Source organism: Pyrgilauda ruficollis, unplaced genomic scaffold (genome assembly GCF_017590135.1).
Source record: "Pyrgilauda ruficollis isolate IOZ18807 unplaced genomic scaffold, ASM1759013v1 scaffold44, whole genome shotgun sequence".
Taxonomy (NCBI): domain Eukaryota; kingdom Metazoa; phylum Chordata; class Aves; order Passeriformes; family Passeridae; genus Pyrgilauda; species Pyrgilauda ruficollis.
In genome coordinates, this window is record NW_024525934.1 from 1,575,496 (window position 1) to 1,602,380 (window position 26,885).

The 26,885-nt window shown below is 40.7% G+C and overlaps 1 protein-coding gene across 3 annotated transcripts in view; it reads right to left on the reverse strand.

Moving 5' to 3' along the window:
- The window catches only part of ABCC4 (ATP binding cassette subfamily C member 4), a 141,970-nt gene extending 115,361 nt beyond the window's left edge, over positions 1–26,609 (reverse strand). For all 3 annotated transcript variants that reach the window (XM_041478286.1, XM_041478285.1, XM_041478287.1), the window contains exons 1-7: positions 26,420–26,609; positions 13,283–13,393; positions 11,008–11,128; positions 10,136–10,360; positions 5,796–5,885; positions 5,304–5,467; positions 1,132–1,257 (exon numbers count right to left, since the gene is read on the reverse strand). In XM_041478286.1, coding sequence (XP_041334220.1) covers positions 1,132–1,257; positions 5,304–5,467; positions 5,796–5,885; positions 10,136–10,360; positions 11,008–11,128; positions 13,283–13,393; positions 26,420–26,547 — 965 coding nt within the window. In that variant the 5' untranslated portion in view covers positions 26,548–26,609. The remainder of the gene's footprint in view (positions 1–1,131; positions 1,258–5,303; positions 5,468–5,795; positions 5,886–10,135; positions 10,361–11,007; positions 11,129–13,282; positions 13,394–26,419) is intronic.
- Between the last annotated feature and the right edge of the window lie 276 nt (positions 26,610–26,885).

Sequence of the window (26,885 nt, forward strand, 5' to 3'; positions counted from 1 at the left end):
GACAGACACAAAAAAAAAAAGAGCAGTGGAGGAATTCAGATGGCATCTTAGCCACTGTCAAGGGCCCATGTGGAAATACTGGACAATAAAGCATCTGGCTAAATTTAAGAGTTTTAATTACAGTTTTCCTCAGCACAGCTCAGGAAAGGAAATAGGGCTCAAGGTGTGTTCTGGAAGATCTTATTTCTTCCCAACATTAAAAAGGAAGCCTCTAATCCTAATGAGGTGTTTAACTTGGAAATCTAAAATGTACTGATGTGAATACAACCCACCGAGGAAGCTTTCAATAAAGAAATATTCTCTCTGGCTCCATGCAAGACAGTAAAGCTTCCCATCAGTCATGAACAAATTAATCAGCACAGAATCCCATAATCCAACAGAGGAAACAATTATGTGCATGGGAGGAACATCTCAGGGAACATTTGCAAGTTTGCAAGCCTGCACATGGATGCAAAGGAAAAAAATTCCTTTCAAGAAAAGGATTTCCAAAATTAAACATCTAAAACCAAAAAGTCAGATAATCTGCAGCAGGATACCAACCTTCTACTCATATGCTGGAGGGGTACATGACATGAAAATCAGTTTATAAGAAATATGCACCCAAACAGTTAACCTTTAGTACTGAATGCTGTTACAGTGTCAAGTAAAAGGGCAAATACTGACTGAAAATCAAATGTATTAGTATGTTTTAATCTGATATCAAAGAACCTCTGAAATGAAATGTCTTAGGATACCAAACTCAGCTGGCCTTGCCAGTTGAATAACAATAGAATTTCTGATCTGCTGTCTTTCTCCCTTCTACCTTCCTAGGTGGCTTGAGTAATAAAATGCACAAAAGGAGGGTGAAATTGCTGCATTACAACTGCTACAGCTTATTAGTTGCTCATTTTGAACACAACTGTTAGAGGAAGCATAAAAAAGCCTGAATTATTGAAGTTTGGAGGATTTTTAAAGCTTTTATTCCCTTAGAATATATCTTCATTCCTCCACTCTTGCTATATAAAATTAAAAAAATAAGTTCAAAAAGTGCATGCAAACTGCATTTTAAAGCACGAAATAAAGCACTTATTCACATGTAAAAAATGGAAAATGACACTGATCATACATCAAGCTGGATCTTTCCAGGATTACCTTCTTAAACCATTCACAAGTTCCGCAAATGATTTTTCCCAAGCGTACATCTTTATTATCTTCATACCGCTTATCACTTCATTCATGGTCCTAATCCTGACATCTGTTAAGGCAGCTGTCTTGCTTCTGAAAATAGGACAAAGGAAAAATCCTCAGATTCCCTAAAGAAGACAATTTATGAGCACATAACATATGTATGAAGTTTTTGCTTTTATTTGTAAAGACGATTCACAAAACCGTAATTGCATTAAAGGGTTTTCCTGAAGAGCAGTATCTTAAAGCTGACACACAGCAGACACACTTGGTATGTTTGTATTCCTGCTTCTCAGGGAACTGAGAGCTGATTCAATGTTCAGGACTAGATGTCAGTTTGTGCAAACATGCAGTATTCCTTAAACAACGTATCTGCTGTTTATTGCATTTAGAACTAAACAAAAATCAGAAAATTACTTTAAAAATATTTCAAAATGCCAAAAGAACCACCCTTGTCGTAAAGTTCTTCTGATGTTGTTAAAGAAACTGGCCTCATTTGTGACTTTTTAGGATTAATTGTAGTCGAAGCAGAGATTACTTAGTACATGAACTATAATTCATTAGATAATCTAGATATGATTTCTTAAAAAAAATTATTTAGGCATTAATTGTAATTAACATTAACTTAAATATATCTATTTTAGTCCCACACTATGTTTGCACTGACGGAAATAATGAAATATCTATGTAATTAAATAACAAAGTCACAGTTTTAATTAGGAAAAAAACATTGAAACTTAGAAGCCACATAATAAATGCATAAATCATGCTAATAGAGCCTATTACAATTCTGAATTCATTCATGTAGACAAACACTTTGCACATGGAGAGCTATGGTAGACCTTATTTTGATAAAACATACCTTTACATGCTAAATTACTTATTTTTACATATAACAATGAAAGCTAAGACTCAGAGATCATTAAAAAAAATTCCAATCTTTTTAGAAGGTGTGACTGGGCTTTCTCAGCTTAACCTGTCCCCTGAAAGATTTCTCTGATACACTGGAAGAAATCACCATAATTAAAGAACACAAGTTGAAAGAATTTCAAGCACCTACTCACCATTTTAAAAAACTTCTCGGCACCAGCATTCCATAGATGTTAGGATGGCTGAAGCAGGGTATTAAAAATATTTATACAAGGGAACTAACAAAGGGCATTTAGAAACTTAGCCCTAGTGCAATCATGGATTCTTAATAATACTGAGGAAAATAACAGCCTAAACCAACCACATCTACATGGAATGAGCTTGTCTTTGCTACTTCATCCTTTCCCTTTTTCAAAAATAAACAGTAACAGAAAAACAATTGCTTGAACAGTGTAATAGCTTATAATTTCTTCCCATACACACACCACCACTGGAAAAGACAAAGTTAGCATGTGTTGGTCATGGCTCTGCAATAGCAAACAACTCTCACCTACAATCCTGAAAGTCACTTAACTTCCAGGCTTGTCTCCACATAATAGAAAATTGAAGATGATAGAATAAATAATAAAGTTAACAGAGGTTTCTTTTTTTTAAATGGCGTGACTCAAAAAAGGTTGTAGCTCTCATAAACCAATTTTTCAGTTTTCCTGCTGAAATGTCATCATAGTAACCATCCTGTTTCAAATTGCTTTAAAATGCTCATGAGGTTGGGGGAGTGGTCTTTTAAAAATTTTTTTTAAGTTACACTCCCCTACTTTGCAATATTTTGTACATACACACCAGAAGCCACAGGATCAGTGATGTTGTATAATGCTTGTATAATGCATTGTATAATGCAATCCACTGCATTGGTGGTAAGTTACTGCAGAGAAAGGCATGTCCCTGGTTTCAAAAATATTAAGCTCAGAGTACAAACAGATCAGTCCAGTACATGCTCACACAGCATGTCAATAAGAAAGTGAGTAAGAAAGGACCTGAAAATTTTTGTCTGAGAAGACCCCTCTATGATACTAAAAACCATTCTAAATGAAGCTAGCTACAAAATTCCTTTTTGCTTTCACAAGGCATATTTGGTGGGTTTTAATTATGTCTGACACAGCAGTTAGACACAGTTTTTATCTTCAAGTAAAAGGACTTCAAATAACAATACTACACTTGTATCACTAAGCAGTGACAGCATCCAGCTCTTGTGAATAAAATACATATAAAATGGTCTTCAGCCCAATAACTGAACTGTTTCTCAAATAAGATACTATGTCATGTGTATTTTGCAAAACTTTTTGTACTTGTGCAAGTAAAAGCAATCCTGCAGAGAGCAGTGGATACCACTCCACAGGATACCAAATCCATATCTGCAAACCCCCAGAGCACTGAGGCCAGTGGCTGCCCCATGAACCAGTGTGCATGTGTGTTTACAGGACTGAGTCACAAGAAGAATTCTGAATAATAGCACAAATTAACTGCCACACCGAGCATGCTTGGATTTTAGCAAAAGTTTTAATCCTTAAATTACTTCTTCATAGGCTGCCTTCCTTTAATCAATGCAGATTCCCAGCAAATGCCATGTGAACACACTCATCAGCTCACTCAGAGCTAAAATCTATTCCAGTTTTACCATTAACTCCTGTTCATTGCACATTTCTGTACACAAAGAAAAAGATCTGTGTACATGGAGACAAGCAGAAGCTTTTCTGGTCAACAAATTCTTTTCCTTGCACTGCATCCAAACAAGTGGGCGTTACTGAATGGGTAAAAAACTCCAAACACCCTTACATTGCCACAGATGAATTTTTAAAATACACACCTTTTGTCACCCTATTGTCTGACCCTGGAAAAGTCCATTAAGCTCTTTGTGCCTCAGTTTCCCATCTGTAAAACAGGGATATGAAAGCCTGCCACCACGGATAAAGCACCAGCTAAGCACTAGGTATTTTAATTACTGACTCAAGCCTCAAAAACTTAGAACTAATGAAGAACAGCAATGAAGTAGCTTGATACTTCTGCATGCATATTGCACATGTAGTGAAAATACACATTTAAGAACATATATGGTAAGTGTTCTACAACCAGGCTTTATCATAAAATGAAAAGCCCTTAGAATGTGCCAGAGAACTCTGAATGGATCATTATTTGAGAAACAGCACATGAATGTAATGACTAAAGAGTACCACACCGGTTACAAATGAAGAGGTCTACAAGTTCTTTTCATTTTTTAATTCTCATGTCTCTCTTCATACCTGGCCATTCAATAGCAGTGCCAGGTTCAGTACGTCTAGAAATTTGTCTTGAAATACAACTTGAAAAAAAACCTAGTAGTTCACTTACAGAAATTTTACTTACCCAAAGAGCTTAAAGGAACCCATTCAACAAAAAGATGCAAAGAAAGATGCCTAACACTCCTAAGTATATGTGTACAGAGCAAAGGAACACAAAAATATTTCCAATTAGGTGTAAAAGCCTTTCATAAAATCATAATGTAAGTCAAGCATGGCTAATTACAAAAGAAAGAGAAAACCTGGATGCAACAACTTGCCACAACAATCCAAACAGAGGCAAGTCTTGCTGGGTTTTTTAGGATAAAGTTACAGAAAAACAAATGAAATTTGTTTGACAATGGAAAATTACTGCAAACTCTTATTCCACAGCCTACAACCTTGCTGCTGGAAACCTCTTAGCTGGCATCAAAACCACCACGATAAATTTTTCTTCCCTTCTCTCTCAGTTCCTTCTCCTTTTTTCGCTCTGCATCTTTGTCATGGAGCAGAGAGAGCAAGATCTTTGAACAAGAAACTTCCAGAGCCTTCTGCTGCAACACCTGTGTCACCCCAGTAAGTCACACAGGGAAGGGCTGACTACATCCCCTTTGGAGTAACCACTCCCCAAGAATTACTGCAGGAAGGCAAAGCTCAAGTTTCACAATTCTATGCCACAATCTACAGCAAGGTAGCTACAGAACAGTCCGACTCTTTTAATGCACTGGATACCTAATAAGCAGCAGATATTTTCAGCATGTCTAGAAGACAGACCACTTCAAGTCCATAATTTGGAATTCAGGTATCTCACATTAGCAGTTCTAAAAAACTTTAGCAAATATAAGAGACACTGCAAAAAATATCACCAGACACATGTTAATACTCTGCCTTCACCCAATATGCACATTTTAAAACCCAGCACAGAAAACATGTAAAACCCAAAACATGCAGCCTTACCTGAGGGAAGAAAAAAGCCTCCCAATGCAGGTCTGCACAGGAAGAAGAATAATCAGAACTGCCATTCCTGCCAGACATGATGGGCCTATTTCCATCCAGAGAAGTACTGTTACTGCTACAGCTTGAAGTGGTCCAGCCCACAAGAAGTGCAAGAAAATTGTTACCTAAACAAATAGTTCAAGAATCAGAAATTAACTTTTGCTCTTAGCTAACAAATTAAACCCCTAGTAACATTTAGGAAGTACTTCTGCCTGTGGCAGGTTGGACGGGGCTACGAGCAACCTGCTAGTAGAAGATGCCCCTGCCCATGGCAGGTAGTTGAAACAAGATGGTCTTTAAGGTCCCTTCCAACACAAAATATTCTATGTTTAAGAAACAACTAGAAGAAATGTTTATTAGAAACATTTAATCACCAGTTTTAAACAAAACTTTCTTAACTCCAACCCCACAATTTCTTCAGCCCCTTGGAATGACCTGTAAAATACTTCTTACTTGATCAAATTTGTTCACATCGTTTGACAGCAGGTTTACTATTTGACCAGTGGTAGTTTTCGCCATGGCTACATTACTGAGACGAAGTGCCTAAAAAAGTCAGAACAGTTCAAATTATCACAGCTTATAGAGCACAGTACACCTATACACACAAAATACATGAATACAGTACCAGGGCTAAAATTGAAGCCAATTCTCAACTTTTGCCTGAGAGCATTGGAGCCTTAGATAAAATGAGGATTAGATGAAATATGCTAAACAAAGCCTCAAAGAAAAAAGTATTAAAAAAAAAGGTCAAGAGAAGGACTGTGAGAATAAAAACACCCTCTCTTCATGTCTGAAGTGATTAAAAAAAGGAAAATACCAACACAGCAAGTCACTAAGCAAAAGAGCTGTAACTTTCCATGTGCATTGTTCTCCCCCTCACTATGAGCGTCTGTACAAAACAGGAACAGAAAACTCCACCTGAAGGCCAGATTAAAGTCAGAACAGTGTTTGGCCACTTGAAAGAATTCTGTTTTGAACATGTTATCAGACAGAAGGCAAAAACCCCTCAAGTTATTAATTTCAGACTATCTCTGGAAATCAGAGTGTCCCTTTACAAATCACTAACTCTAGAAAAATCATAACATTTCTGAATTATGTAAAATGAAGTTTAGCACGTGCTATGAAAAAAAACAAGAGTAAATATCAAGTATTTTTAACGTTAATAAAAAAGTTAGTCAGTAGAAAATAGAATGTGTTTATAAAATATCCCCACCCCACCCCAAAAACCCCATCTGGAAATACGCAGTCTGAACCTTACTGCAAAGGTCCAAACTGAAATTGCTCTAAAATACCAATAACACACCCTGCTTCCTTCTACACCTGCTAAAGAGAAAACACAGGTTTGCCGCACAAGTTTAAAAAAAATATACAAAGCATGTTCCATGTTTTTCTGTACAGAAATAGTTCACTCCTGAAAAACACTTCACATTTTTAGGCAGCTCACATCTACTGCTCCCTCTCCAAACATTATTAGGGTTGCTTTTTGACCAATCAAACCAAATCAAACCTGAAAAGTGCTGATTGTTTCAAAAATACTGTTCCAATATTTTGAAACAAGTAGAAGAACATCAGCCATCAAATACTATTCAAAGCATAATTTCAAACAAGGCTCCTTACATTTCTTGCACCTCACGTTCGTGTTAGAAAGACATTGTTGATCACAGAGAGAATCCCAACCCTAACTTCATTGAAACCAGCAGAAACATTGAAAGACAGAAACTTTTAAAACTCCACCATGAAATTCCTCTTACATTCCAAAAAATAAATCTAGCATACTGGGTATATGAAAGATCAGATTTAGCTATTTGAGAAAATTATTGCTTCTTTCCCTGTCTTAAGCCACCTGTCTCTCATCCACCTGAAATGCCCCAGGTAGCTGCCTGCTGCTATCATGTTTGCTCCCCACCACACATTAAGGTTGGTAAGTTCTGAGAAAAGATGTTAGAAATCCACAGATCATAGTAATAGGAGTTCACATGATGCATGTTTGGGGAAGCTTCCCATCAGGATGCTTACAGCACCTCTTGTACAACTTATTTGCTGCCTGAGGTTCACCTGAACCATCAGAAGACCACGCTGGCATCTTGCTAGTGGCCCATGGCCTGGGTCTGCCTCGGACCTGCCACACAATCACCTTTCTGACTTCTTCCTGGCTACTTCTACACAAGTAGCAAAACCAGTTTTAATACGATTCTATGAGTCCAGCTCATTTTGACCAAGACAGTCTCAGGTGGAACCATACAAGCATCTGAGCCCAAAGGAGGGTGCTCATCTGTGACTGATTTGTCTTCTCAGGGAAGAGGCAGCCATTCCCATCATCAGTGGCAATGCCGTTTCAGTATTTCCTTGAGTCCTTCTTGGTTTTGATTTTTTATTTTCTTTTTAAGTGAAATAAGCTTTGCATTTTTCTGGCTGAATGGATCTGTCTTTGCTACTGCAAAGTAGCAGTTTTACTTTCATAACCAATTTTTTACCAAAAAGTCCTGTTTTGGTACCTTCCTCTTTTTACTACATCTGATATATAGCCCCATATGAGCTGAGGAAAACTAATTCCATCTCAGCTAAAGTCAGTACACTGACCTCAAAGAACTTCTAAAAGCTAAGTCTTAAAAAAATAAAACCAACAAAAACCAGTTTCCCAAAAGTAGCCTTTGATTCCAAAACGTAAGATTCCGAGCCATCATGTGACAGATTTCACTTTCATTTCTGTTAGGAGTTTTTTATGTGCATCACTAATACTTCTTACTGGTGACAAAACTTCTTAAGTGTTTGAATACAGGGATTTCTGCAAATTAGATCTGAACTTTCCAGGAAATGAAAAAGGGTCTAAAACTTAAGAATTATGAACGCTTGAAGTTGTCTATTAAGAATGCTCTCTTATCCAATCTATTTATCCTTACAAATCAAAGATTTTCTTTTCTACAGCAATTAACAAACTCTGCTCAAGCGCTGGTAAATAAACACCCAAGTTTCTTCCAAAAGCCTATATGAGGTTAAAGAGAAAATATGACCTATTTATAAGCAGCACATAATGAAGACAAATTATAAGAAATGTTTGTCAGTGTTCTGCTGTTACCTCAACCCTCACCCTCAGAAGTAAAAATGAGGGCTGATTAATTTTCCATTTAATCCCATCTCTAGAAATAAGGGTGCATATTAGAAATAGTTCTTTTCCAAGCTTCTAAGCCAGCATCAACTCAGCAACAAGTACCATCACTATAAAAGTTTTCCATTAATTCTGTTTCAATAATCAGTTTGGTAAATTAATACCTTAGAGAGATGTCTATGTACAAGAAAGCATTGTGCCATGTTGGAGCCAAGTTCCCAGAGGATCCTTTGCAAGGTATCAAAAGAGGAAGAGAATAAATGTGTGTATCAAAAGTAATCACCACTTAAAATGGGGACATTTTTACTCTCCTCACTTTACTGCTTTGTCCAAAAAACTTCACATGACCTACACCAGTAGTATAAGTGTTCATGTTAAGTTGATGGAACCTATGTTTAATGGTTAAAATAATGTGGATTTTTTTTTTTACATTCCAAAGAAAGTGTGCAGTCCTGATTCTTCAATTAAACTTCTTTGCTGAGGTTTGAAATTGCAGGTCACTATTCCAGCAGCACTGAAATAGAAAAATGGGGCATTTTCCCTTCCAGCATTCTCAGCAGAGATTTCCTGCTTGGAAGCAGACAGACTCACAGTTTGGGTATTGCCAACAACTTTAGAAGAGTGAAGCAGACATTTTCAACTGGGAAACAGCATCTTGTCCTGGATGTTGCTCAGCTCCCTTCTGTAGGTAAAACTCAACTTCTCTTGCTCCACTTTCCCTCTGACAGCAGCCTTAACTCCATCTGTAGCTCAGGACAGCTATTTCTTGATCAGGACACAGAGGCAGCAAAGAAACCACAGCTCCCTGAACACACATCCTTTCTCACATTTCAGTGGTTTTAGTGGAGGGCTGCAATACTCCCACAATAAAACTAGCAAATGGTAATAAAAAACTACCTCCCTGCCTTTAGGATTCCACTTGATTCTGAACTGTGTCTGCTACTCTCTCTTTTGCCCCTCAAACAGAGGGATAAAGGTGAAGATGCCAAGCATCCCTGCCTGCCTGGAGGGGGAAGTAGCAGTCCCACAGAACTGCTGCCACTCCCCAAGGGAACCTGATGGATGCCCCAAGGGAGGGGAGCAGCCTCTGATCTGCAAAGGAGACAACCTACTAGTTCTACATCACTGATGGGATCAAACAAAAATAAATCCCACCATTAACCACAACAGGAGTGGGGAGAAACCTGGACAGCGAAGCAATTCCCAGGAGACTGAGAGTGCTGCAGCAGCCGGTGACATCCAAGCACCACGTCCTCCCCTGGGATCAAGCTGCAAGGCTGAGTAGCTGCCAGCATTCCCTGGGAGCTCTGTCCCTCTCCTGCTCTATGCTGACACCTCTTACAGCTCCAGCACGCAACACTCCAAGAGCAATGGCGGGGGCTCCTCTCCAACAGCAGCAGGAGGCATAAAAAGCTTTTCCAAGCCTTTAGGGCTATTTAACTCACCACCTTCACTAAGCAGGCCTGAAGCTGTCATTCAGACACATCAGCACCAAAGAGAAACAAAGCCACATGCACACATCTAAGGCCTGACACGTTCCCCATGCATTAGGTCTCTAGTAACGAGTTACTTGAATGGAATTGCAATCCTGAGCATAATAAATAACTGCATTTTTAAACTGCATTTTTAAACATTTAAACAGAACAGCTGTCAAATACAAAATACAGCTGTGAACAGGTTTGCTTACCTTCCGATAAATCATGTGACACATAGCCACCCTCAGCTTCATGCCAGCCCGCTGCACGTGATAGAAGTATAAGTGGTGCATGATGGCCAGAATAAGAGTGCACACAGACAGAGCACCTGCGTAGCAATAGGCAAAATTCAAAGCTACCTCATCTGAGGCATCATAGTTTTCAAAACAATTAATAATTTTTCCCAAAAAAATTGGTTGAACTATTTTGAGGGTTTCCTGAAAGACAAAGAAGGGGGAAAAGTATTAGTAATTTCCTATCACCCCGTGCTAACCAAATCTGTAAACAGGCAAACAAGAGCCAAGTACTGCTGCAAGCCATATTCCTTATTATTGTGTCTTTATTGTGCTCCAAAATGTCAAGCCAATTTTTATCAACACATAACCCAAAAGAAACATGTTCCACATTAAAATTCAGCTGGAACTTCAAGGAGAACTCTCTCAATTACAAAAAAAACTCTTGGATGTTATAAAAATTGCATGAGTATGTATTATACTTCTATTTTTTAAAATGCCATGTTTCCTTTAGAGCCACTTACAGAGAGCAAAAGAACCTCTTTCTATTGGGCACCCCACTCAGATACATAAAATGCAGATAAGCCTTACAGAGCAAGTCAATGGTTTGTAACGTCTCAAAAATAATGCACTGAAATGAGTTCTCTGTTCCACTTCCATAATCCTGCAGTTATGACTCAGTTTCTCAGTCTCTGCAGGGCTATAGCTCTGTTTTACTTTTCTGAGAACATTACCAGATTCTCTGAGCATCCCAGGATGAAGTCACCAGTACATGTCACGCAGTCTAAGTGGACAAGTTTCACGCTGCTGTTAGCCAAGAAGTAGGTCCTGTGACATTTTACACCACTTACCTCAATCATTGTGAAAATTCCAAAAACTAAATAGGATTTCCAGTAACACAGAATAATGGCTTTTGTTAAATGTGGTGTTTTTCCTCTCTTTTTTGCTTTTTGCACCTCTTTATCCCAGTACCTGACAAACAAAGTGCAAATATGTTGGAGAACAGAAGAAAAATCACAAGGCAATTACCTAGAATAAAACACTTTCAGACTAGCAGCCAGATTGCCCTGATCACCTTAATAAAATCTAATAAAACAAAAGGAGTTAATCATGTATTCTCATTCACAGAATGGTACTTAGTATTTTTGCTCTTGGTTGATCACAAACAATTCACCACTGTTGACTATTATCACCCTTGACATATCTGCTGATGAGGAACTCTTCCTTTATTTCTTCTCCTCTCAGCTCGGACAGTCACCACTCACCTTAATTAAGAGCCTCCTATTCCATGATCTCCTGGCCATGGACTAAACTGTGGCAGCGCAGTGTCTTTATCTATCCATGTGCCCTGTGCTTGCCCAGAGAGCTTGTGATGTCCAACCCTTTCTCATGTCTGGCCCTGTCTTTTTGCTACCACATGTTTTGCTGAGGATTTTGTCACCCAGCACTCCGCACATCTTTCTGAAGGCGAGGATTCATCAGCAGAGTGGCAAAGACCTTTCCATCACCACGTCTGCTCACAAGCAGGACACAATCTGTTCACATAAAAACCAGACAGTAATAACAAGCATGATTCTAGCAAGAAAGTATCACAGCTTAAGCGGACTTCTTAAAGCACGCTGCTGCCAGAGAGGAACCTCCCCTTTCTTCTGAAGGCTAAGTGTTCTCTGCCAAACCTCTGACCTTGATAGTTTGAGGGGTGAAATGAGTCTAAGGCATGAAAGCAAATTATTTTGCAACAAAGAACAAAAGTTCAAAGCATACAGATAAGAACACTTTTTATTTTTACCCTCTTTTTTTGCTACAAGAATTACAGAGTTATTGTCTACATGCTTTGAAAACAGAAACTGTGTAGGTTCTGTGGGGTTTCTTGGCTCAAGAGAAAAGACTATGTCTGTAGGCAGCTATTTATGAATTATATTCTCTGCTTCTTGGTCAAGAAGAATTAAAAACCACTCTTTTTTTTTTTTTTTCTTCTAACATTTCCTGACTCATGCAAGTGTGTGCTTTTACTATAAAAAAGCATGGGAAAAATCCATCTTCCCTACAGCCAAGTCCCTGAATGCCTGAAGACACAACCATGGAATTTGGCAAAGCTCTCCAGCTACAAAGACATTAAAAGCAGCAACTCCTATGAGCTCATCACCAACCTTCTCTCCTCAGTTTACTTATCCAGAGCAGGATGATGTCAGACCTGGTCATAACCTTTCATTTCTGGATTCTTTTTGCTTCTTGAGGAGTCTCCCATCCCAACCAAACTATCAGGAAAATCCATCTGCTCTGCCTTCGGTGTAATGGCAAGAAACAGCAAGGCCACATTTTCTTAATACAGAAGCCACCTTTCACTAGGAGGCATCTTCTCCTCTAACTATATTTAGCAATAGATTATTTGAAGACAAAAATCCTCTCTGTTGGGAGGTTCACAACAATTCATATAAACAGTAATTATTTGAAGCTATTTTCCTACTAAAATACAGATCCCCCTGAGTCCATAGCACTACAAACCATAGCACTACATAGTCCATGAAAAAGTACTTAAAACCAAATAAAAACACTTCCTAGATACATGCTTTTAGCTGTCCAAGGCATCTTGCCCACTCTACCAGTGAGTGGCAGATTTTCAACAGACATATATTTATACATACACATATATTTAAAGGGTCATTTAATTAAGTTTGCACTCTAAACAAACAAACAAACAAAAAGAAATAAAATAGAAAACTTTTTTCTCCACTTTTACACAAAGCAATTTGAAGTATCCCCAGCTGTTTTACCACAGGTCAGAAGACTCACACATTTATTAAGGATTACTACCATTACAGTTGATGAAAAGTTGTCTTTTGCAAGCAAAGTGTCAAATTAATTATAAATGACATAATGGAATTACTCTAATGCAGATCCATTTTGTATAACTTGAAAAAAATCTTAAAAAAGCTTCTATGGTAAACAAGTTCTCTTGGTTCTTACTGCTCTAAATTCTTCAGCATTTTTAACCTTGTTAAACTGTACAATAACAGCTTTTAATTTTAGAATAGAAATAAGATTTTTACCTTCTCCAGCATTAATACAATAAAAGAGAACAACTGTGCCTTCCAACCCAAAGTATTCTACAATTTTTCTCCTTACCACTGCAATTCCTCTCCAAGCTTCTCTGAGGAATCTTCTGGCATCACTTTATACATATCATCTTCTTCAAGTTTCCGTTTATGGCCGATAATAAATAAGGGATTCAACCACCTAGTTAAATACAAATTATTAGTAAACTGACCAGTAGACCAAAAAGAGTAATTTCTTTACATAATAATTCTTTTATCCCCTTCTTTTCCCCACCTGAATCATTCAGCATCCACACATTTCACTGCAGTTTTATCTAAAATTAAGTCAATCCCTATCTTGCAAATGGGAAAGCACTTCCCACTTCCTAAATCTCTTTATGCCCATAACACCTTACTCCCAGGCATCCAGGCAGCCAGCGTAACAACCCTTCTTGGCCCTAAGGGAATTGTTTTCTCACAGTGTTTCCTTACACTAAAGGAAAAACAGCATTCCTTTAAATATGAAGGGAAAAAACGGAATTTAACCCAACTATTAAAATATTAAAGGTGTAAATAAAATTGTAATGCACACTAAAGACATTTTTTGTAACATTTACTTGAGGAGAAATGTAGCTGCTGTTCAACTGACATCTTGAAAAGTATTAAAGGTCAGTAATTTAAAGACAATCACTGAAATGTAAAAATGGGAAAACAATGGATTATTACTGTACATTACTCATGTTTGGAAATATAAACAGAAGCACACTGACACAGTGTGTAGGTTCAAAAAAGGAAAATAATGCCTAACAGCTCAGTTTCCTTAGTGGAAAGATTCTTAAAAGCTCAGTATTTTATGAGAACACTTTGAAGATAAATTATAATAGCAGTACTGTAGATTTGTTGAAAAACACTGTATTTTGTTAGATCAAATAGGTCAACTGTCAGGGAACAGCAAGACTACATTTTTATGCACCTGGATCCTTCAGCCTGAAACACATCAGGGAACTCCAAACAGTTTGAGCTGTGCTCCACAGAGCAAGGGTTGTATGGCATAAAGCACAGAAGTGACCAAGTTGTCCACGAGATGGAGAGAAAAGGAATGACGTGCAAAACAGGCAAGGCTTAGTGAGAACAATGGAGTTAGGGAACTTGCAGTTTTCCATTTAGTTTGTCTCTCTGCTGAATTTGTGATATGGAGACATGGATTTTAGCTCTAAGTCTTTTCCTGTAAGTGCTTTCTCAACCAGTTAACACCATCAAAATCAAGAAGTCAGGGATCTCTTTTGGAAAAAAACCTCTTGCACTCAAGGCAAGCTGTCTGTCTGATCTCAACTGCCTGTGAAAACTCTTAACTGCTGCTTAGTTTCTGATACTTATTCACCCCCCAACTTCACCAACCCAGTTCTTAAAAGAACGTGTGGTGTGCTAGGTGAAGCATGTTATTTTCTGGAAGACCTACATGTGAGATTTCAAAACGGGGATGGTTTATAGTGAGGGTATTTATTTATTCACAACCACAACAGCGGTTATGAATACTCATCAAATTGCTCTACATTTCTTGCTTGGGCATGTTCTAATTAAACTTTGTCTACACTGGCTTGCAAGAAGGTTGCTGGCTAGTTTTAGAGAGGGTGGATGGGCAGGCAGAACCCTGGAGAGGAGGCTCTGAGAGTTTCTTCAAAGATAGCACTGTTATAAAAACCTTTTTCCCAGGCTCTATGCCACAACTGCAAGTAACAAATGGGATTATATAGTGTTGTTCCTTCACTACTTAGCATGTTAGCACAGTGTTTTCTGTGACTCATTCAAAAAAATTAAGTCTCTATCATTAGAGTAGCACCTTTGATGCCTAAGAGACCTTTTTAAACTCTTGGAGCGAGTACTGAAGATTTCTTTATGTGAGCTGTTAACTCCTAAATGTATGTTACAGGTACAATTAGAAACAGAAAATACTTGTCAGACAAGTCTGTTGCTTAGACTTTATGGTTAAATAGCATCAGGGCCCAAATCACTACCACAACTTCCCCACAAAAGGTCCTAACAAAAGGTCCCAAATACCAACTGCTTCAACCAGCAGCAGAACTTCTGCCTGGTTTGACACAAGGAATCTCCTCCATTGAAACATGTCTTCTTTGGCCTCAGTTCTTGCAGACCACAGGTGAAAAGCAGGTATGAGGCAAATAACCTCAAAGCCATTCAAATAATTTCTGCCTGCTGGATGAGATAGCCTCTGTTTGCTCCAGGACAAGTAGGGGAAGATCTGCAGACTTCAGCTGACTCCTGAGGTCGATACCCAGTGTTTCTTCTCTTGAAACATCAGTATTAGTCCAGGATGCATCCACAAACAAGTCACAGGTCTCCTTTCAGAGAGAGGCTAAAGTTATCTTTCTCCTAGCATGAGAATCAGGACGAGGCAGTCCTTTCAGGAAAATACAAAGGCTAAATCCTTCTCCCACCTACGGAAACAGTCGTGAGATTTCACTGGCTACTGCTGCCAAGGCAGTGAAAAGAAAACTGGTTCTGACATTTAAAACGGAACATAAATAGGATATTTATTACAGAATCACAGAAAGGCTGGGATTGTGTCAGAAGGGACATCTGGAGGTCAGCTGGTCCAAACCCTTCTGCTCAAGCAGGGCCACCTAGAGCTGGTTGCTCAGGACAATGTCCCGACAGTTTTTGAAGATCTCCACAAAGATTTCATAACCTCTCTAAGCAGCCTACAACAGTGCTCAAGCACCCTCACAGCAAAGAAGTGTTTCCTGATGCTCAGAGGGAACCTCTTGTTACTCACTTTGTGGCCCCACTGCCTCTGATCGTACTCCTACACATCACTGCAAAGAGCCTGGCTCTGCCCACCTTCCACCCTCCCCTCAAGTATTTCTCTACATTGATGACACCCCCCCAATCTTCTCCTCTCCAGGATGAACAGTTCCAGCTCCCTCAGCCTTTCCTCCCAGAAGAGATGTTTCAAGCCCTCAATCATTGCTGTGACCCTTTGCTGCACTCTTTCCAATGTGTCCATGTCTCTCTTGTACTGGGGACCCCGGAACGGGATTCAGGGCCCCAAGCGTGGCCTCAGCAGTGCTGAATAAAGTACTTTCTGCATGCAGCAGAGTACACAGAGGAAAACAAAAGACACTTTAGAAACAGACTTAAATATACAGTCTTAAAAAATAAAACCAATGCTTTTAATCTTACTCAGTAGAACACCATTCCTCTACTTACACTGTTCAAAAAACCACAGGCAGGCAACAGGAAGAATAATGCCTTCTGCTGAAGGCAATTGCTCAATCCTGATGGCATTTGATTTCACACTACAGCCAAGAGCAGCACGTGCTGACCACAGATGTGCGGTCCACTGGTAAGTAACCCACTGAAAGACAACACTCTCAAGTGTACAGGACTATAGGAGCCATCCAGTTTATCTTTTGTCCTTAAACACCCAAAACAACTTACTGATGATATGCCCATCTCCACTGAGGAGTTCTTAGAGTTTACAGTAAATCCCTTGTCCCCCCCATCTCCACACTGCACCTACAGTGTGAGTGAATTTGAAAAAGATTCAAGGAGCAGAGAGATGATAGTGCAGGGTAAAAACTGTCAGAAGTCTCAAGGCTATTCGTTCCAGTGAGACTTAGTGCAACTTCAGGGCTTCTCCCTTTTTACCATCAGTTAAAACCGTAACATTGAGAAGAGTAATATACTGCACTAAAACCTATGTTAACATGAAAGAATGCAAGGAAAACCAATCCAGAGTAAGCATAAAACTGTTGCAATTCATTTTGTGAATCATTTATTACAATGGACAATATGGCAAAGACCCAGCACAAGTCCACATTTCTGTAAGGTTAGGGAAAAAATTGTACAAAAAGTTTTAAAAATCATCCATTGTTGACCTTTCTGACTAGTGTCCCACAAAACATGCCTCTTTAAGAGCTACTGCTATGGAGATCTCAGGAGTAAAAAAGCTTTGAACAGTATGTTGTATTAACAGAGTATACTTTAAGACCTTTAGAAGAAGGTTAAACATTTTTCTTTTCAAACGATGGTTAGTCCTCGAAGGGCTTTTATCCCAAGAATGAGGTCTTCTGCAAACCCTAAGTACAGCAAGAAGAGTTTGAGCATCACAATTTCACTGATGCATCCTGAACTTTATGCTGGAAGGGCTACTTCCAGACAGAAGAGTTAGCACATGCTCCTATTCAGTCATTAAAGTAAAAGTTTTCACCTGAATGCCACAAGCAGACTATGCCCTGTGGAATTCACTGCACTCACAGCAGAACTGAGACCAACCACACAGCCCGCTGTTACTCAAGTCACACATCTGCAACACACAAAAACCATCCAAGCCCTTCTCTTGCCTGAAGGCTCAGTTAAATCAGAGAGCTGTCAGAGGGCTGCTAGAGGAGGCTGACAAATAAAGCCAAGGCCTACATAAAGAACGTCCATGAAACCCCAACATAGCCATAAAGGAAGACATCTCAGTAGAGTGGTCTGTCTTTTGTCAGAATGAGATCAGTTAGCACGGATCTCTTCAAAGAGTATTAAAAACAGCTCACAAAAAAATCAGCATTTGTTATGAAAACAGAACATGTGCAAATTGCATTATTATTTAATAAGAAAGCTAAATAATAACCTAAATTAAAGAAATTGAGTAAATATATAGACAGACATGCAAAGCCCTCCTCTCACCCCAATGATGGGCTCAACACTAATCTATTTTACTGGAAGAAAGTGAGGAACAACATGCTGGGGAGGTAAGACTCACATTGCTTTTCTGTATTTCTTTCTCAAGAAGTTATTCAACTTCAACAAAAACAGGACTCCTTAGTAACTGTCTTTACTTTTCCCAGCTACCTTCCTGTTCACTAGGAATTTTGAAAAATTTTTTCCTACACATTGTTTCATTTTAGTTACTCTTTCAGAACACAAGGTTCACAAGATGCCTTTCAAAGATCTTAGCCCAAATTCTTCCTAGCATGACCTACACATAAAAATGTGAATATCTGTAAGAATCCTGAGTACCTTGTGTTCTGCTGGGAATGCCTCTGTTCTATCAAAACGATTAGCTGATCAAAGACATCAGTCTGGAAACATGCCCAGACTAAGTCCCTGGTACTGCCAGAATACTGATGTCACTTGGAATAAAGATTAAAAAAATAAATTAAAAAATCACTCTATAACCTGGTGCAAACCCAGAGAGAGCCAGCTGCGAAACAGTAAATCACTGTTCTGACCCCAAAAGGCTTTTCACCTCTGCTGCAGTATCCTGGGCACTGATAAAAAAAGAAAGTGATTCATTTCTGAACCAGAAGATACACAAAGACCACAATATAAACATTCACTTCCTGCATTTCCCTACTCCTGGGCCCTGACATTACACACCCTTTAAGATTACAACACAGTCAACCAGCCACAATTTACTTGGTTGCTCGGGAAAAGTCCAATTTTTACCAATTGTTATGACAGCAACTCCACCAAGATACTGGAAAGCCTCTAAGATTACAGAAAAAGCTAAGACAGTGTTTGCTTACCCTCCTAAGAGAAATTATCCCCTTCTTCAAAGACAGCATGAAAGAGAAACAGGCCCTGCTATCCAAAAGGCAGCATCATTAAGGCTAGTCATGCTATTCTGCCTCATACATGAAATAAAATTTCCTAAAAAAGAAAGTTTGTAAATTAGATTTCCTATAATCCCGAAATAATTTCCTATCAGCCAAGGAAGAAATACATGACAGGTAGGTATATGAAACTAATAGCAGTGTCCAGCTCAAATGGTTCATTAACACAGGGAATGGGACCTGCTGTACGTCTGGGCTTGTATCATGTCCTGCTACAAAAAAGTACTATTCTCACACTGCAGAGCAGGCTTGCAGAGCTTTCTAGAAACCCAAGCATACACTGCAAGTTCTTTATAAACTGATAAAGTCTGTCAAAAAACATCAGCCAAGAAGCATTTGCAATTACATTACCAAGCTGAGACAAATAAAAAACGTCCTAATATCAAAGGATGTGTCTGTAAGGGCCCTGGGCGCACCCACAAGTCTCAATTGCCTTGACCAGCCCCACAACAATCATCCCACAGTCTGTCACTTGCATATTACAGTACGTTCCTTTGCACAAATGCAAAATTTCTTTCTCACCAGTTTCACAAGAGCTCCTGCTTTATCACAGGACAAGTCAGAAAAATCAGACTACCCAAACTGCTTGCCTGATTAGGAAAATATTTTCTTTATTTGTAATAATAAGCAGAAGTTGAATTTCTGGTTAGTTTTACAGTGCCCAGTCAAACCCACATCTGGTATGCTCTCAGCAACTAATTCCATAAAGAGGTGGTTTACAAACTGCATTTTCCCCATTCCTCTTCAGCTTATTTGTGCATTACATTGCAAGCATCACCTGTTTACACTCAATGTCCAGTTATTTTTCAACAGTTGCACAGGAGAGTCTTTGTTTACTCACATTCTTCTGTAACACTAGGATTTTGCCTCCCTTGAGCACTTGGAAGCACTACTTCAACAACTAAGCTGCAAAGTAACACTTTTTTTTTTTTTTCTCTTTAATCACCTACTTTGGAGATGGCTTTTTTGATAAAATAAATGGGGTTTCTTCACAGGCTATTTGGATAATAATGCACGTTGCTTATTCTCCCTGGTTCACCCCAGGAGTGTGCCTGCCTCCCTGCACCGGTCCTTACCCACCTTTGTGATCTGACACTGGACACCAGCAGTGCAATTCAGCACTGCTGTGCCTGCTCTCAGTCCAGAGGATCACTGCTGGCTTTCTGGATGTACAGAAGGAAGGACACACGCACAGAGTCATTTTGCAAGAATTCATAAATACCCTAGCAATAGTTTGTAGTCACCACGTGATTTTTTTTTAAAGCTCTCCATTTCACATGTTCATCCATTCTCATTAGTAAGTTGCTTTCTCCCACTTCTCTTTATGAAGGCAGTCATCCACAAGTAATAAAGTAAGCACAGTAAGTCTGGTATATTTCTTCAGATGCTTTCTAACTGTGTTTTGGTTGCAACTTCCCTCCCCAGCTTAATGTGGATTAAAGAGCAGCTTTTCTCATTGCTTACAGAAGGAAAAAATAGGAATACAATGAAATTACTTCAAAGCCATATTAACTCAAAAACGCCCTTCAGGCTTCCAGTTTCAATACCAACTGTATTAACCTTTGATACCCAGCTCCATCTCATCTTCCAAGCTGCTGCTTTTTCCACAGCCCAGTGTGAGCAGCTAAGCTGCTGAACACCCATTTTCTGATGCTGACAGTAACACAACTGGTATTTGACTGCATTCATTGCAGGCTGTTTTCATACTGTTTATCAACCAGGTACAGAATTACTTTATTAATCTAGCATACTTCCTGGTATTTCAGACAGCAAGAAGAAGCACAGACATGGCAAGAAGAAGAGGGAAGCATACTGCAAACTAACATTTTCTGCAGGCCTAGAAGAAGGGGAGAGAGGAGCGGCATCATCTGTACCTGTGGCATTTCAAAGACTATCATTAAAATATCAATTCCAAACCCAGCAACCACAGACCAAGAAAAATACCAAAGTACCAAAGATTTGACGTAAAGGTCTGAAGATTGTGACTTATAAAAATAAACTTCAGTAGTTACTCATTAAAGAAGGATCTAATAGTGGGAATTTCTGTATTAACATCCTTTCTGACAGGCAAGGGAAACAGGGAGAATTAAAATGCCCTCTGAGTTCCCACTGTTATTACAAGTGGTACAGTGCCAGGGATACAAAACAAATAACCTCAAATAGATGACTGGTCTTTTCAACCTTCCACTCCCAAAATCTGACTGGGTTATCTCCCTCCTCCACTCTGTATACAGCCTAGTTTTCTAGAAGCAGGATAGGGAAATTATGTTTGGAAAAGAAGACAAAACCAGCACCCTGACATAATCTTAGTTTTGAAGTTTTGCAGGAATTAGAAGACATTTTCTCTCATAAATTATACAGCAGGCTTTACATAAGCATTCCAAAGGCAAAGAGTCTGTGTTTCATTATACTTGTAATAGTTCATCTAACTGCATATCTAAGCACAGATATTGACAGTAGATAGCAAATGCTAACACTTCAACAGTTTATACACACTTGCTGTAATCCATATAATCTATTTAGCACTCTTTATCCACATATTTTAACATTACTACCTCATAAACAACAATTTTCAAGTATTTTCTTTTGCATAATACAGACATCTTGCAAATAAACATGCAAAACTTAAAAATTAATCCAGTAGCTCAGGAGAACAAATGATTCAAATTTGACAACAGGACATTAAATATCCGATAAATGAACAAACAAGGCATTATCTTTCAAAAAAGTTGTATGTATGATCTTCAGTCTTTTTTCATCCAGGAGAAAAAGAGAAGCAAGTGTGATTCCCATCTCAGGGTACAGAAAATGTGCCTTCTGTTTATCTATACTGAAAATGCTTACATATTTCTTCAGAGTTTCTTACAGTACCACAACTGTCCTGCACCAGTAAGTCAATAATGAACTAAGCTACCTCAGAGGTCTTTATAAAGTGGCATTACCATGCAATTTCAGGCATTGACCATGGGAATTCACTAAGTATCAGGCAAGATCCCAGGCAAGTCACAAAGCCTGATATTTCATGTTAAGTAGATGTAAAAATCATCATAGCCAAATCTGTTCGTTGACACAGTAAAGAACACAAACCAATTTTATTGGTGGCACTACTGGAGCCCAGTTGAAATATCCAAAAACAATGATGAATTCTTTCCATAACTTCTTTCAATGCAAGGCAAGAAACACTTGAAGACAGATAAGCAGGCAATACTTAGGCTGCCTGAGAAATCTAGTGAAATCAGTCAGTGGCCTTTCCGAATCTAAGCCACAGGGTGAGAGAGGAGGAGAAGTTAAATAAGGTGTGTAGCTATTTACACTGCTACAAGAGAAATCTGTGACATGAGGACATTTGGTCAGGCAAGCACCTACATATTGCCCTCACTCAGAATCCTGGGACTTACATGTCTACACTTAAACCCAAAAATGAAGATTGTTTTTTACTCTCCTCTCCCACTGCACTTCACATCAGATCCATGAAGAAGACAGTGGTTTTGTCATTCTCCCCAAAGCACACAGGTAGTAAATAAAAACAATCCTGCCAGACACTAACAGGTAATGCTAAACCAATCACTGACTTATTCCTTGGAGTAACAACTCTGAAGATGCCTTGCTGCAAGTTTTCAGATCACGTGTTAATGCTGTTATTGTAATGGCAATTGCTGCATGTCAGGTCATGATGTGAAAAGGCATCTAGCCTGAGGATGATGACAGTGTTCAGTGTTCCAGAACACCCAAAGACTTGTCACAGTCATGGTGAGTCTGTGACAGATAAGTAATTACTGTTATTATTAAAATGAAGTTAAAAATTTGTATGAAATCTAGAAGAACCTTAATTTCTTTTACTTCTCTGCACAAAAATGCTGGATACTCTTTCTAGAGTGTTCCAGCTTGCCCTCCTTCTCATATTGTTAACAGCGTAAAAGTTATCGAGTCTTTCAAAAAATTAATCATACCCTACATTTGGCAACTTTCCACTAAAGTGGATCTGACGTCCAAACAGCAGAATACATAAAAATTCAATTGCTATATAGGAAAAAACATATTTAGTAACTCAAGGGAACAAGTGCTCTGAGCAAATAAAGATATGCTTCCTACTTAATGAACATGCAAGATCAAAGATGGGTTAATAGCCAGAAATGAGAAATATTCTTACTCTCTTAAATTACTAGTTTAATAATCCCCACCACCCACATCAGAATAAGAGGATGCAGAAAAAGTGCTATTTTCAACTGCATGGGGGCCTATAAGGCTTTTTCAATTCCTAAGCTTTCTACAACTGAATAGCTGTTTAAACATGAAAAGCACGGCTGAATTCTCTCTTCCTGGGACAAACTTTAAAAAGAAAGCAAACCTTCCTATCCATCCTTCAGAGTCCTCATTCTCACCAGCAAACTGAGCCAGCAATAAAAAAAAACCAACAACCTAACAACATAAATTAAGTAAATCAGAAATACAAGCACTCCAAACTATAACTGAAATACCAGCCAGGGCTTTAAAAAGTTTGGTGGGCATGGAAATTATGACTCTTGAAAGTCAGAGGACACAATAATATCTGAAACATCCAGAAGGCCAATTTGGGCTTTGATAAACCTCTGTTAATATAGCTAATTCAGTGAAAGACACAGAAAACAAGAATATTTTGCAACTGCCCTGATCTTCACACTTCTGTCATAAATAGTTTTCATTCTTGTAACATTACACAAGGGATGCATTGGAAAAGTAACAATATTAACACACAATTCAGATGCTCCTCTTTCCCATGAACATACTGCTGGAGCGTTTAACGTTCATCAAGCTCATACTTGCTAAAGTCACAACCCAAAATCAAGAAGACAAGCTTCAAACAATGGAAGAAGAATGTCTCTTCAGCCTACACACTCATTACCTGAGATTTATAACTCAATGAAAACATGACTTTTTTTCTCCCAGGAGTCAATCCTCTTTGCACCAGGCAATAACGTAAGCTTTTATTCTTCACCACTGGCAACAAATGGGAGGGTGGTTCCTCACAATGGCAAAATTGCACTTTTGGAGAAAAATATAAACAAAATAAAAATAAGAAGGACCTTTGCCCAGCTGCTTGCAATGTCGTATTTTTATCCTCATTGAGAACAAGCAGCCAATATCTGGAACGTGGAGAGCAGAGCAGGCACACAACCACAGGGTGGTAGCTGCTACTACACCCAGGATGGCCTTCCTCAGGCACTGTTCTCCCAGTTCTCCACGTGAAAACATCTCACAATGTCCTGTGTGAGACATCAGCTAAAATGAAGCACTACTCACACAGCTGGGAGATGCTACACTTGTTGTAGAAAGGGAGAGTAATTCTAAGAGTTACCCTTAAAGTTAGCTTTACAGCTAAATGAGAGGGTGTTTTAAGACTTCCTGGATTTTATGCAAAACTGTATTAACCTGCAGAAAACTGACAGCCCCTGCTTATTCAATTTTACCCACAAGGCTCAATTTTGAGCCTTTTCTTCTCCAGGCTGAACAGTGGAGAACAGTGAAGGTACCATTTCAGCTGAAATTTACACCCACAAAACACTAATATACTGATGTTAGTTGTGATCACACGCACCACAGGTAAGTGACAAGACTTTAGAAGGCTATTTTCACTGCTGTGAATTACACTGTTATGAAAGCCTGAGAAATAGGACACTGGGCAAATTCTAAAGCTTTACATGCTCCACTAAACCCTTTTCCAAAGCAGAAACCTTATGGTTGTACACCAGCATCTGACTGTGAAGTCTCCAGTTCCAGTTGATCTCTGGACTTTGAGCAGACCTGTCATCCCCCAAGCCCAGCCTTCCACATATCTTTCTCTTTGCAAAGTAAGAACCCAAAAACACCCCTGGGGCAAAAGGAGCCTTTCAAGTGCTTGCCTAAAAGTAGGGAAATTTAAGGTACTTCACTGTTGCTATTGAGCGCTTCTCTGCAATACCTGCAGAGTGATACAGAAGGCCTAAAAAAAGAATGATACAAGCAGTCAGAAAGCTGGCTATGAGCACTGCATGCTTTTTTTTCACATCTAGCTGAATTGGTTTTGGCAGAACTACCAGTAACACCACAAGATTCCAGCAAGGGAAAGAGAACAGACCAGAAGCAGTCCTGGAATGCTATATGGCCAACTTAGGTTCATCCCATTCTGCTTGGATTTCACAACAAAGCTGTTTCCAACATAGGCATCCCTAGTATTAAAGTAAAAGTCAAAATGCTGAACACAGGCAGTTCTGCACAAGCATACAAGCTGCCTTTTTATTATAACTTATTTATTCTCTTTGTTTTTGCACATAGTATCTCTGAGGACATATCCCTGACTGAAAAACATGTTTAATTAAAACTTGTCAGGGTTTTTAAAATCCCCTTACCTTCCAAAGGGGACTTCTGCACCTGCTCAGAGCTGCTTATAGAATCAAAGAGTTTTTTATTTGTGTTTCAGAGGCTTCCAAAAAACGAGCTTCACCTGCCATGCCCTCCCTTCCTTCCCCCTCCTCCACCACACAACATGTGCACCCTGGTCCAGGCTGCAGCAGGTGAAGCAGGATAACAGCTTTCTCTGGAAGTGCTCTTCCAAACGGGATCTGCTAGGACAAAGACGCTTGGTACTCTCCCGTTTTACTTCGCACATGTTTTCCTACTACAGTTCACAGCAACTAAAATGTTGAGCTGCAATTCCTCACCTCTTTGAGTACAGCTATATATCCACGCCGAGGTCCCCACTAGTAAGAGACCAAGCTCTAGCTCTGGGCTGGTAGCCATGGGACCCCGTAAAGTTTTTGGCAACACGGCCAGCCTTCGCTCTGCGAGACCCCAAGCCCGTGCGGAGCGGAGGCAGCAGATGTGTGTGTGAGAGCAGCCAGGATGCCGCCCAGCCATCCCTTAGGGCGGGGAGCTCTATTCCCGCGGGTCAGAAAGCACCTCACTGCTGGAGGGCAAAGCCGCACGCCTCGCCGGGATGAGCAATCCCTGCCCGCGACCCGTTATTCAAACGGGGAAGCAGAACAATGCCTGGGAGCAGCCCTGCACCCAGTCCCGGGCATGGCTACCCGGGCCAGGAAGCAGAAGTCGCCCCCGTCCTCCCGCAGCTACCGAGGAAACCAAACACGTGCTCGGGGGGGCCGCGCTCGGCGCCGCCCGCCCGGCTCAGCGCTGCCGTGCCCGAGACAGGCAGGCCCCCGGCTGCGCCGTCCCCAGACCGCAGCCGGGGATTATCGCGGGCTGCCGGCTTCACCTCAGGAGACCTCAGCCCACCTGCGAGCCGGGGCTGCCCCGCCGGCGGCGCTGACAGCCGGGCCCGCGGGGGCGGGCGGCAGGTCGCGCCCGAGCCGCGCCTGCACAGTCACCGCCGGCAGCCGACGGCGCAGCGGGGCAGCGCCGGCCGCCGCTTCCCTTCCCCGCTCGCTGCCTCCCGACCCCGCCGGGGCGCCCGGACGCTCCGGGAGCCGCGCTCAAGGGCGAGCCGGCCACCTTTAGCCGGTGCTCGGCACTCCTGAGCGGCCGGGCGAGGTGAAGCCAGCGGCGCTGTGCCCGGCGCCTTCCTCGCCGGCGGGCAGCCCGGCGCCGTGCCTCCGGCGCTGCCCTTCCCCCTGCCCTGCCCGGGCGCTCACCAGAAAAAGAGCCGGGAGCAGAGGTTGGCATCCTGCAGCGGGTTCGGCTTCTCCTCGCGGGGTACCGGCTCCATGCCGCCCGCCACGCCGCCCGACCCGCCCGGCGTGCGGCGAGGGCGCAGGACCATGAGCGACCTCCCAGCGCCGGCAGCCACCGCCGCTCTGCCGCCGGCCGGCGCTGTTTCCGGGAGAGCCGGCACCCCCGCCTCGGCCCTCCTCCTCCTCCTCTTCCTCCTCCTCCTCCTGCCGGCCGCCGCAAGACGCCTCCTGCCGGCCCGGCTTCCCCGCGGAGCCGGCGGTGGTGCCGGCAGCGCCGGGAGCCGCTCCGCCGCGGCTGCTCAGGGCGGGCCGAGCCTCCGCCGGGGTGCTCTGCTCCGCTCGCCCCGGTTTCGCGCCTGTGTGTGTGCCCCTTGCTGATGGAAAGCATCTCCTCGGTGCACGTAGCACCCAGGGCTGACTGCCCGGC